Genomic DNA, 12399 nt, shown 5'->3' with positions numbered 1-12399 from the left:
ATCCCCTCATTCACTGTAGATTTGGGAAGATGCTACTTTGGAATAGCAATTAAGGTCATGCTTATTTTTATAAAATCCTTGGGGCCTAGGCCACAAATAAGTTCCTGTAAATTCAACTTAGACTCTCTCTCAGAAAAATAATGTATACAACCTTGAGCACTGGTTGTTTTTTTATTTGTGGGAGATGTATATAGATTGTTTTTATGAAAACTTCTTGTTTTTATCAGTAGATCTTCCTCACTTTCTTTTGCCTGGCTAGACTTGATATATGTTTTCTTTTTCTCTAAGGCATATAAAAACTCAAAGTAAATGATTTTTATTTAAACATAAAGTTCTATGACATTAGCTCCAATATTTGAAATAATTATACAAAATATATGTGAGTTTTAGAATCATTTTGTTTTGGGGCAAGAAGGTCATTCTCAATAGGTTATCACTTTGTAAATAATAGAAATGTAGATTTTATTGATCTCAGCTCTCAACAATCAGATGTATCCATCATGATCATCACCATCATCATCATCATCCCCTTCATCCTCATGATCATCTTCAATTTCATCTTCATCATTCATAATATCGTCTTCGTCATCTTCATCATCAGTCCATTCATGGAAATCTCCACTTGCAAAATCCCCAGAGGTCTCAAAATCAATAGCACAATCTGCAACACCATTTGTTCTGGATCCCATTACTTCATTTCCATATCTGTCAACACACCAGCATTGTCCGACACTGCCATGGCATTGTGTTGGCTTGTAGTAACCATCTTCATCACATAGGGGGATGTACTGTCCTAGGAGCTTCTTTACCCCTTGCCGCTTCTGAATATTGCTGAGCTCCGTCTGGCAAGGTGGGTCTTGCTGTCTCTGGAAGCAGTAGCACCATTCATTGTTAGATATCAAACTGTCCTTGTATGTGTCACAAGAGTTGAAGAATGCCTTGGTACACTGTTCATTCTTATCAAGGTAAATGCTTCCGAGCTCTGACTGGTCCAGTAGAAGGTCATAGTTTGTATCAAGTCTATTAAACATCCAGCCAAGTGAATCCTTGCAAATTGGCAAAATACTGGTATCAAATCTGCTTCTCTCGGGCCTCAGTAGTGCTTTTGTCTTCTTGTTTTGGCTTCCGCTTTCATGAAGGGCCTTGAACCAGTCCCGCAATCTATTTGCCACTTCCCTGAACTCCAGGTCACTGCATGCTTGAATCGGTCGCAGGCTCGGTGAGCTCGGAGCCCGGCAGGAGGTCAGACAGACGGGAGTAACTGGCGCTGTTCTCTGAGGGCGCACTGAGGAGTGGGGCCCTGGGCTCTCGGCTCCTCCGGGCCGGAGACCAGGAGGCCGCCATTTGTATTCCCATCCTCCGGAAGTCTACGGAAAGCCTATACTTTTAATGCTATTCCGATCAAAATTCCACCGGTATTCTTCAAAGAGCTGGAGCAAATAATCCTAAAATTTGTATGGAATCAGAAGAGACCCCGAATCGCTAAGGAAATGTTGAAAAACAAATAAAACTGGGGCATCATGTTTCCTGATTTCAAGCTTTACTACAAAGCTGTGATCACCAAGACAGCATGGTACTGGCATAAAAACAGACATACAGACCAGTGGAACAGAGTAGAGAGCCTAGATATGGGTCAAATAATCTTATGGGTCAAATAATCTATGGTCAAATAATCTTTGACAAAACAGGAAAAAATATACAGTGGAAAAAAGACAGTATCTTCAATAAATGGTGCTGGGAAAGCTGGGCAGCTATATGTAGAAGAATGAAACTCGACCATTCTCTTACACCGTACATAAAGATAAACTCAAAATGGATAAAAGACCTCAATGTGAGACAGGAATCCATCAGAATCCTAGAGGAGAACATAGGCAGTAATCTCTTCGGTATCAGCCACAGCAATTTCTTTCAAGATATGTCTCCAAAGGCAAAGGAAACAAAAGCGAAGATGAACTTTTGGGACTTCATCAAAATCAAAAGCTTCCGCACAGCCAAGGAAACAGTCAAGAAAACAAAGAGTCAACCCACGGAATGGGAGAAGATATTTGCAAATGACAGTACAGACAAAAGGTTGATATCCAGGATCTATAATGAACTCCTCAAACTCAACACACATAAAACAGACAATCATATCAACTTTGGCTTTCTTTTTCAATATTCCTTTGGCTATTCGAGGTCTTTTTTGATTCCATATAAATTTTAGGATTATTTGTTCCATTTCTTTGAAAAAGATGGATGGTACTTTGATAGGAATTGCATTAAATGTGTAGATTGATTTAGTTAGAATAGACATTTCCCCAATATTTGTTCTTCCAATCCAGGAGCATGGAACATTTTTCCATTTCTTTGTGTCCTCCTCAATTTCTTTCATGAGTACTTTATAGTTTTCTGAGTATAGATTCTTTGCCTCTTTGGTTAGGTTTATTCCTAGGTATCTTATGGTTTGGGGTGCAATTGTAAATGGGATTGACTCCCTAATTTCTCTTTCTTCTGTCTTGTTGTTGGTGTAGAGAAATGCAACTGATTTCTGTGCATTGATTTTATATCTGGACACTTTACTAAATTCCTGTACAAGTTCTAGCAGTTTTGGAGTGGAGTCTTTTGGGTTTTCCACATATAGTATCATATCATCTATGAAGAGTGATAATTTGACTTCTTCTTTGACAATTTGGATGCCTTTAATTTCTTTTTGTTGTCTGATTGCTGAGGCTAGGACTTCTAGTACTATGTTGAATAGCAGTGGTGATAATGGACACCCCTGATGTGTTCCTGTCCTAGTGGAAAAGCTTTCAGTTTTTTTCCATTGAGAATGATATTGCAGTGGGTTTTTTGTAGATGGATTTGATAATATTGAGGTATGTGCTCTCTATCCCTACACTTTGAAGAGTTTTAACCAGGAAGGGATGCTGTACTTTGTCAAATGCTTTTTCAGCATCTACTGAGAGGATCATATGGTTCTCGTTCTTTCTTTTATTAGTGTATTGTATCACATTGATTGATTTGTGGATGTTGAACCAACCTTGCAGCCCTGGAATAAATCTCACTTGGTCATGGTGAATAATCCTTTTAATGTACTGTTGAATCCTATTGGCCAGTATTTTGGTGAGAATTTTCACATCTGTGTTCATTAAGGATATTGGTCTGTAATTCTCTTTTTTGATGGGATCCTTGTCTGGTTTTGGGATCAAGGTGATGCTGGCCTCATAAAATGAGTTTGGAAGTTTTCCTTCCATTTCTATTTTTTTTGGAACAGTTTCAGGAGAATAGGAATTAGTTCTTTAAATGTTTGGTAGAATTCCCCTGGGAAGCCGTCTGGCCCTGGGCTTTTGTTTGTTTGGAGATTTTTGATGACTGTTTCAATCTCCTTACTGGTTATGGGTCTCTTCAGGTTTTCTATTTCTTCCTGGTTCAGTTGTGGTAGTTTATGTGTCTCTAGGAATGCATCCATTTCTTCCAGATTGTCAAATTTGTTTGCATAGAGTTGCTCATAGTATGTTCTTATAATTGTTTGTATTTCTTTGGTGTTAGTTGTGATCTCTCCTCTTTCATTCATGATTTTATTTATTTGGGTCCTTTCTCTTTTCTTTTTGATAAGTTGGGCCAGGGGTTTGTCAATCTTATTAATTCTTTCAGAGAACCAGCTCCTAGTTTTGTTGATTTGTCCTATTGTTTTTTGGTTTCTTTTTCATTAATTTCTGCTCTGATCTTTATGATTTCTCTTCTCCTGCTGGGTTTAGGCTTTCTTTGTTGTTCTTTCTTCAGCTCCTTTATGTGTAGGGTTAGGTTGTGTATTTGAGACCTTTCTTATTTCTTGAGAAAGGCTTGTACTGCTATATATTTTCCTCTCAGGACTGCCTTTGTTGTGTCCCACAGATTTTGAACCATTGTGTTTTCATTATCATTTGTTTACATGAATTTTTTCAATTCTTCTTTAATTTCCTGGTTGACCCATTCATTTTTTAGAAGGATGCTGTTTAGGCTCCATGTATTTGTGTTCTTTCCAAATTTCCTCTTGTGATTGAGTTCTAGCTTCAGAGCATTGTGGTCTGAAAATATGCAGGGACTGATCCCAGTCTTTTGATACTGGTTGAGACCTGATTTATGACCCAGGATGTGATCTGTTCTGGAGAATGTTCCATGTGCATTAGAGAAGAATGTGTATTCTGTTGCTTTGGGATGCAATGTTCTGAATATATCTGTGATGTCCATCTGGTCCAGTGTGTCATTTAAGGCCTTTATTTCCTTGTTGATCTTTTGCTTGGATGATCTGTCCATTTCAGTGAGGGGAGTGTTAAAGTCCCCTACTATTATTGTATTATTGTCGATGTGTTTCTTTGATTTTGTTATTAATTGGTTTATATAGTTGGCTGCTCCCATGTTAGGGGCATAGATAATTAAAATTGCTATATCTTCTTGTTGGACAGACCCTTTGAGTATGATATAGTGTCCTTCCTCATCTCTTATTATAGTCTTTGGCTTAAAATCTAATTGATCTGATATAAGGCCACCCCAGCTTTCTTCTGATGTCCATTAGCATGGTAAATTGTTCTCCACCCCCTCGCTTTAAATCTGGAGGTGTCTTCAGGTCTAAAATGAGTTTCTTGTAGGCAACATATTGATGGGTTTTGTTTTTTTATCCATTCTGATACCCTGTGTCTTTTGATTGGGGCATTTAGCCCATTAACATTCAGGGTAACTATCGAGAGATATGAATTTAGTGCCATTGTATTGCCATTGTATTGCCTGTAAGGTGACTGTTACTGTATATTGTCTCTGTTTCTTTCTGATCTACTACTTTCAGGATCTCTCTTTGTTTAGAGTACCCCTTTCAATATTTCCTGTAGAGCTGGTTTGGTGTTTGCAAATTCTTTCAGTTTTTGTTTGTCCTGGAAGCTTTTTATCTCTCCTTCTATTTTCAATGATAGCCTAGCTTGAATGATAGTATTCTTGGCTGCATGTTTTTCTTATTTAGTGCTCTGAATATATTATGGCAGGCCAGGTCTCTGTGGATAAGTCTGCTGCCAATCTAATATTTTTACCATTGTATGTTACAGACTTCTTTTTCCAGGCTGCTTTCAGGATTTTCTCTTTGTCGCTAAGACTTGTAAATTTTACTTTTAGGTGATGGGATGTGGACCTATTCTTGTTGATTTTGAGGGGGGTTTTCTGTATCTCCTGGATTTTGATGCTTGTTCCCTTTGCCATATTAGGGAAATTCTCTACAATAATTCTCTCCAATACCTTCTGCTCCCCTCTTTCTTCTTCTTCTGGAATCCCAGTTATTCTAATGTTGTTTCATCTTATGGTGTCACTTACCTCTCAAATTCTCCCCTTGTGGTCCAGTAGCTGTTTGTCCCTCTTTTGCTCAGCTTCTTTATTCTCTGTCATTTGGTCTTCTATATCACTAATTCTTTCTTCTGCCTCGTTTATCCTAGCAGTAAGAGCCTCCATTTTTTATTGTACCTCATTAATAGCTTTTTAAAATTTCAACTTGATTAGATTTTAGTTATTTTATTTCTCCAGAAAGGGCTTTTATCTCTCCAGAGAGGGTTTCTCTAATATCTTCCATGTCTTTTTTGAGCCTGGCTAGAACCTTGAGAATTGTCATTCTGAACTCTATATCTGACATATTATCAATGTCTGTATTGCTTAGGTCCCTAGCCTTTGGCACTGCCTCTTGTTCTTTTTTTTTTTGTGGTGAATTTTCCCACCTTGTCATTTTGTCCAGATAAGAGTATATGAAGGAGCAAATAAAATACTTAAAGGGCGGCAAAGACCCCAGGAATATGTGCTTTAACCAAATCAGAAGAGAGCCCAAGTCGTGGGAGGGAGAAACGGGATAAAAAGAAGTTCAGAAAAAAAATATTAAAAAGGAAACAAATAAAGAAAAAATATAAAAAAGAAAAAAATATATATTAGATAAACTAGTTTAAAAACCTTAAAAAAGAAAAGGGTAAAAGTTAAAAAAATTAGCAGAAGAAAAGAAAAAAAATTAAAAAGAAATTAAATTAATGGCAAGACTAAAGAATCATGGGGAGAAAGCCACGAGTTCCGTGCTTTGCTTTTTCCTCCACTGGAATTCTGCTGCTCTCCTTGTTAGGTGAACTTTGTCTTGGCTGGATTTCTTGTTGATCTTCTGGGGGAGGGGCCTGTTGTAGTGATTCTCAAGTGTCTTTGCCTGAGGTGGAATTGTACCGCCTTTACCAGGGGCTGGGCTAAGTAATCTGCTCAGGTTCGCTTTTGGGAGCTTTTGTCCCCTGAACACTTTCTGTAGAGTTCTGGAGGATGGGAATGAAAATGGTGGCCTCCCAGTCTCTGGCCTGGAGGAGCCAAGAGCTCGGGGCCCCACTCCTCAGTGCGCCCTCAGAGAAAAGAGCCCAATCACTCCCATCTCCCTGACCTCTGGCCGTGTTCCAAGCTCACCCAGCCTGTGACCAGTTCAAGGTAACCCTGAGCTGAGAGCTCACTCTTCGGCTCTGTCTCTGTAACTGGCTTCCTGGTCTAATAGCTGTGAGCTCTGCGACACTCAGACACCCCTGATCCTTCTGTGACCCTGTGGGACTTAGGGCCACGCTGGCCCCGTGTGGGCTTCACCCCGGTTTAGCCTCTGGAGCTATGTCCCTCAGTGGAGCAGACTTTTAAAAGTCCTAATTTTGTGCTCTGTTGCTCCACCACTTGCTGGGAGCTGGCCCCTCCCCCCGTGGTTGATCTTCCTGTTGCTTTGGATTCACTTCTTTGCAGGTCCTACCTTTCAGAAAGTGGTCGATTTTCTGTTTCTAGAATTGCTGTTCTTCTTTTCTTCGATGTCCCGTTGGATTTGTAGGTGTTTGCAATGGTTTGATAAGCTATCTAGGTGATCTCCTGGTACCTGATGTAGTCTCAGCCTGCTACTTCTCTGCCATCTTGACTCCTCCCCAATATTAGCTAATTTCATTCTCACCAAGTATTATTATTATTCATGTTTTACAGATGAGGAAACAGAGAGGCACACTGAAATTAGGAAACTTGATAAGGACAGACATGTGAGCTACACAGCAGCAGAATGCTTCAAACCCATGTTCTTAACCACCGCTGTCCTGCTTCTTTATTCCCTGCCTTGTACATTGTACCAGCATCTCTGACTCTCTGTAGATTATGGTTCCAGATGAGTGCACAAATGTAGTCCATGTGAGAAACATCACTACAATGATCTATTGAAGAGGGAACCATTGTAAAACTCGTTAAAAACACAGAACGTACTATTCACCATTGTAACTAGTTTTATTTTATTTAAAAATTTTTTTAAGAATTTTTTTTAAAGATTTTGTTTATTTATTTGACAGAGAGAAAGAGAGAGAGAGAGATCCCAAGTAAACAGAGAGGCAGGCAGACAGAGCGGGGGAAGCAGGTTCCCTGCTGAGCAGAGAGCCTGATGTGGGGCTCGATCCCAGGACTCTGAGACCATAACCTGAGCTGAAGGCAGAGGCTTAACCCACTGAACCACCCAGGCACCCTGTAACTAGTTTTAAGTGTGATTCACATTGTTGTGTGGTCATCCCCACCATCCATCTCAGAACTCTTTTCATCTTGCAGACCAGAAACTCTATATATCTGTTAAACAGTAACTCCCTGCTTCCCCTCCTCTGGCCTCTGGTGACCTACATTCTGCTTTCTGGCACTATGAATTTGACTACTTGAGTTATCGCATTTAAGTGGAATTGTATAGTATTTGTTTGTGACTGGCTGATTTCACTTAGCAGATATCTTCAAGCTTCATCCATATTATAGCATGTGTCAGAATGTCCTTTTTAAAAAAGAAAAGATTGTATTTATTTCAGAGAGAGGGAGAGAGAATACTCACAAGCAAGAGTCGGGGGACAGGGAGAGGGAAAAGCAGACTCCCTGCTGAGCAGGGAGCCTGATGTGGGGCTTGATCCCAGTTACCCCAGAATATTCTTCTTTTTAGGGTGAATAATGCTCCCTTGTATGTATTTACACATTTTGTTTATCCCTTCATCCACCTTTGGCCATTGTGAATAATGCTGCTATGAACATGGGTGTACAGATATTGCTTTGAGACCCTGCTCTCAATTCTTTTGAATATATACCCAGAAGTGGAATTGCTGAATTGTACGATAATTCTACACTTAATTTTTGAGGAATCACCATGCTGTTTCCACAGGAGCTGTACCACTCTGCATTCCCACCAACAATACTTAAGCATTCTAATAAATGGAGTTTTTAATTTCCCATTTGAATCACTATGTAAGTTATCTCCATTGTCCTAATATTCACTGAAATCATAAAGTACCTTACCTAGTTCATGGTGGTCTGGCAGCTTACTGAGGACATATGAACACATGGAAGTGTGTTGCAGTAGCAAGAGAATTAAGTAGACCCATATGACCATAAGGGTAGTGGGGAGGCTGTCGCCCACATTAGAGACCCCCTGAACAATGGCCAGAGATTTGGTCTAACTAGAAGTTACAGTCCCTTGAAAGTTCAGAGCGGATTTAGGATTCTCTCCTCTTCCTGCAGGTGGCTCCACAGACATTTCCAATATGTCCTGGCTCTAGCGTCTGCTCTGGAGTTCAACTGGGACCCTGTCTTTGCCCAACAATGTCTACCACAGGGATAAGACTCTGGAAAGCTCTGTGTTTGGAAGGGATAGGACTATGTCAAATCACAACTCTCAGAGTTGACCATGAGTCAGCATTTGTTATCAGAGGTGCAGTCTCACTCCCATCTGTCCAGATGGGGTGCTTCTTGAGCTCTGAAGTTTTCCCCAGGTGATGCAGAGTTCATGGACTCCTTTGGCATGTGTTGCAGTAGAGATTCCAAGGATGCTGGAAGATTCTGTACCTCAGCATTTGACTTTCAAGAAGAAAGGAAGGGTGGGTCCATGACCCTTAGGCTGATTATATTGCTCTCCTCTTTTGAACCCAGTAATATAGAATTTAAAATGAGTTTCACAGTATTTTAAAATCTGTTTATAGGAAGAACCAAGAAGGGCTGTTTTATTTTTATTTATTTTTATTTTTTAAAAAGATTTTATTTATTTATTTGACAGACAGAGATCACAAGTAGGCAGAGAAGCAGGCAGAGAGAGAGGAGGAAGCAGGCTCCCCGCTGAGCAGAGAGCCCGATGTGGGGCTTGATCCCAGGACCCTGGGATCATGACCCAAGCTGAAGGCAGAGGCTTTAACCCACTGAGTCACCCAGGAGCCCCAGAAGGGCTGTTTTAATGTTATTGCAATAATTATTTCATTGCAATTAAGTTCTACTTATTTAAAACCCAAAATGGCTTTTCTTTCTTTCCCATTCAGATCATATATGGCCCCTTTGAGCCCAGGCTCAGTAAAGAAGTCCAATATGCATCCCTCTATCATACAGCCCCCAAAGATGACTCCTTGCCCCTGGCCATGGCCCAGATGATGTTCTATTTTAGATGGGCCTGGATGGAATGTGCTACCTCAGATGACATGAGAGATAAACAGTTTCTCTCAGCTTGGGGAGAAGAAATGGCCAAGAAAGGGATTGGGGTTGCCTTTTCAGAGACTGTATCTGAGTGCGAGGCGCCATGAGGAGGTGTTTGATAATTCATCAGTCAGAGTAACACAACAAGGAGCTCTGGTGGTTGTCATTCATGGAGGTCCACTACCCTGGCGGTCGTGTGCTCTTCACAGCCCCTCATGCAAGAACCGCGAAGGTGTGGGTTGTCTGCCCTCACTGAGATGTTGCTCCAAGGCCCATGTTCCAGAGTGGATTTGGTTTTCATGGCACTCTGCTGTTTGCTCATCAGAGAAGAGGTTGCTGGAATTGGAAACATTCCTTGGGAGATTCCATTCTTCTAAATACCCAGAGAACATTTTTTCAGAAGAGTTTCTGGTATGCAGCTCTTGAGTCCTCAGAGGTGGTGGCACCCCTTGAGGAATATGAGTGCTCCCTGAATGATTCTTTGGACAGGATTCCAGTACAGTATTTTGAAGTGACCACATCTACACATGGTTATACTGCGCTGTGCATGCCATGGCCCAGGCCTGGCATCTTCCTGATCATATTGGAAGTAGGATCAGTAGAAGACCAAGTGAAGGATCTAATCCCCAGAAAGTAAGATAGGCTCTGAAATGGTGGGCCAGGCTAGTTGGCTTACAACTGCATGAGTTCTTGTGGTTCATGATTTTTATTGTGGCAAAAGACACATGTCCTACATTGACCATGTGAACCATTTAAAAGCATGCAGTTCAGTAACATTAAATACATTTATGTTGATACACAGGTCACATGGCTCAGTGGTGTAAATGCATTTATACTCTTGCATAGACAGCACCACCGTCCGTCTCCACAACTTTTTCATTTTTCTCAGCTGAAATACTAACTCTCCATTGCTCTTCCTCCAGTCCCTGGAAACCACCATTGTACTTTTAATTCTTGGGGGGATATGCCCAGAAGTGAAATTGGTAGGCCATATAGTAGTCTTATATTTAATTTTTTGAGGACCCACTATACCATTTTCCATGGGAACCATACCATTTTCCCAAGGCATCTGCCCCACTTTATGTTCTATCAGCAATGGACAAGAGTTTTCGATGTCTGCACAACTTCATCAACAATTGTTATTTTCTATTTTTTTTGTTCCTGTTTTTGGTAATAGCCATCTCTATTGGTCAGTGTTGCCAGAGAGGCAGAACCAACAAACCACATCCATAAAGAAGGATGTACTGTATGTAAAAAGATTTATTAAAAGGATCAGATCCCACCATTGTAACCATCTATAAGATGGAGATCCGGGAAAACCATTAGTGTAATTCTGAGAACAAGAGGGCTGATTCATGCATTCCCGAAAGACATAATTATTCACATCTACTATGTGCCAAGTACTGTGCTAAGTTCAGGGGACAATATGGGGTGAAATGAGGTATGATGTCTAAGTTTAGGTACTTTCCCCTTTTGTAGAGATTGGTGTTAAACAAAGAATGCCACAGGTATGTAACCATAACGCTGTGATGAGGGACATGAAGTGAATTACTATACAGGGTACAATGAGGCCATAAAATAACACAGGTAAAATCACATGGATGTGTCTCTCTTGGCAGGGAATGCTTTTCTTTTAGGAAGTAACATTAAAATGAACTAAGTGGGAGCTACCTAAGTGAACCTTCTAGCTTCCCCGGGAGTGTTCCCAGCACAGGGATTAGAAGGTATAAAAATCTGAAGGGTAGATGGTGTTAATCTTCCAAGGAACTAGAAGCCTCCTGTGCTGCAATGGAGGGAGGGCTGGAGAATGGTACAGGGTGAGGCGGAAGAGACAGGCCAGTACATGTCATTTAGGGCCTTGAAGGGCATTATTAAGGCTTGGGAACTTTTTTCTAAAAGTCTGAAAGCCCCAGCTTTTTCTTTATGTAATTGAGATAATGCTGTTTAATGTTAAAAAAGAAAAAAGCAAAACCAAACCAGGTGTGAGGGTTCAGGGAGTTAGTAAGTGTTTGACTCAAAGCCTGTTAGAGAAGAGCTCGTATAAAACTTATCAGATCATAAAGTTTAGGAAAGTTGGCAAATCGATGGATTCATCTCCCTATGGAAAACCATAAGAACAAATCTTTTTCGTAATTATTATTTATTTATTTAGAGTGCATGAGTGGGGGGAGGGGCAGAGGGATGGGAGAAGCAGACTCCATGCTGAGCAGGGAGCCCGATGCAGGACTTGATCCCATGACCCTGGAATTGTGACCTGAGCTGAAGGCAGACACCTAACCTACTGAGCCACCCAGGCACCCTGAACCCATTCCTGCTATACACCCTCCTGTCCCTTTCAGACTTGGACCAATACCCAAACAGGGGGAGAGATATCTGCTTCCCCTGGGCCACCACCTTCCTGGCCATGGCAGAACCCCTGGGAATGACCTGGCCCCATGCAGTTCTTTTCTTATCTCTCCTCACAGCTCTGGTTCTGGGGGTCTTTGGTGAAAGCCAACCATCAGTCTCTCAGCTTTATTCTCCTCATCGTCCTGAATATTGGCTTCCTCTTCTTGCTCCTTGCTGGCTGTCCTTCCACAGTGACCTACCTTCTCCGACAAACAGAGGACTATAATTGAAGTTGTGTTCACGGTAGCTCTTCCCATCATTTTGGTAAAGACCCTCACCATGGATCTGGCCTTCATGGCCACGGGGCCAGGGAGCAGGGCCAGGCAGTGCATGGGGCCTAGAGCCTCTGACTCCTTTCTCATCTGCTCGCTGGTCCCAGGGATGCTCTGTGGAGTGTGACTGGTGGACTCTCCTTGCTTCCCAGACACAGACCTATACCCCGAGCCTGGACTTGTCAGTGTAAAGTGTAACAAGGGCTCAGCCACCACCTTCTACTGGGTCCCAAGCTACATGAGCATCCTGGCCTTGGTCAGCTTCTCTATGTTTTGGCAGCCA

At 41.3% G+C, this 12399-nt stretch overlaps 1 protein-coding gene across 1 annotated transcript; it reads right to left on the bottom strand.

Annotated features, from left to right (window-relative positions):
- Positions 1 to 327: 327 nt before the first annotated feature.
- Positions 328 to 12176, bottom strand: LOC116587165 (testican-3-like). Its single transcript, XM_032337901.1, has 2 exons — positions 11920 to 12176; positions 328 to 1224 (listed from the first exon to the last, which is right to left on the bottom strand). Exons 1-2 carry the CDS (start codon positions 12174 to 12176, stop codon positions 486 to 488), a joined length of 996 nt encoding a protein of 331 aa, XP_032193792.1. The 3' UTR covers positions 328 to 485.
- Between the last annotated feature and the right edge of the window lie 223 nt (positions 12177 to 12399).

The sequence above is a fragment of the Mustela erminea genome, chromosome 3, assembly GCF_009829155.1.
Source record: "Mustela erminea isolate mMusErm1 chromosome 3, mMusErm1.Pri, whole genome shotgun sequence".
In the NCBI taxonomy this organism is placed as follows: Eukaryota; Metazoa; Chordata; class Mammalia; order Carnivora; family Mustelidae; genus Mustela; species Mustela erminea.
Note: the sequence above shows the minus strand (reverse complement) of the source record. Positions and strands in the feature narration are given on the sequence as shown.

Coding starts and splice junctions, on each gene's coding strand:
- LOC116587165 (XM_032337901.1), bottom strand. CDS start 12,176: ATGCACTGCCTGGCCCTGCTCCCTGGCCCCGTGGCCATGAAGGCCAGA. Junction 1,225..11,919: donor AGACCCCCAGAACCAGAGCT/GTGAGGAGAGAT, acceptor CCGGGCTCCGAG/CTCACCGAGCCTGCGACCGA.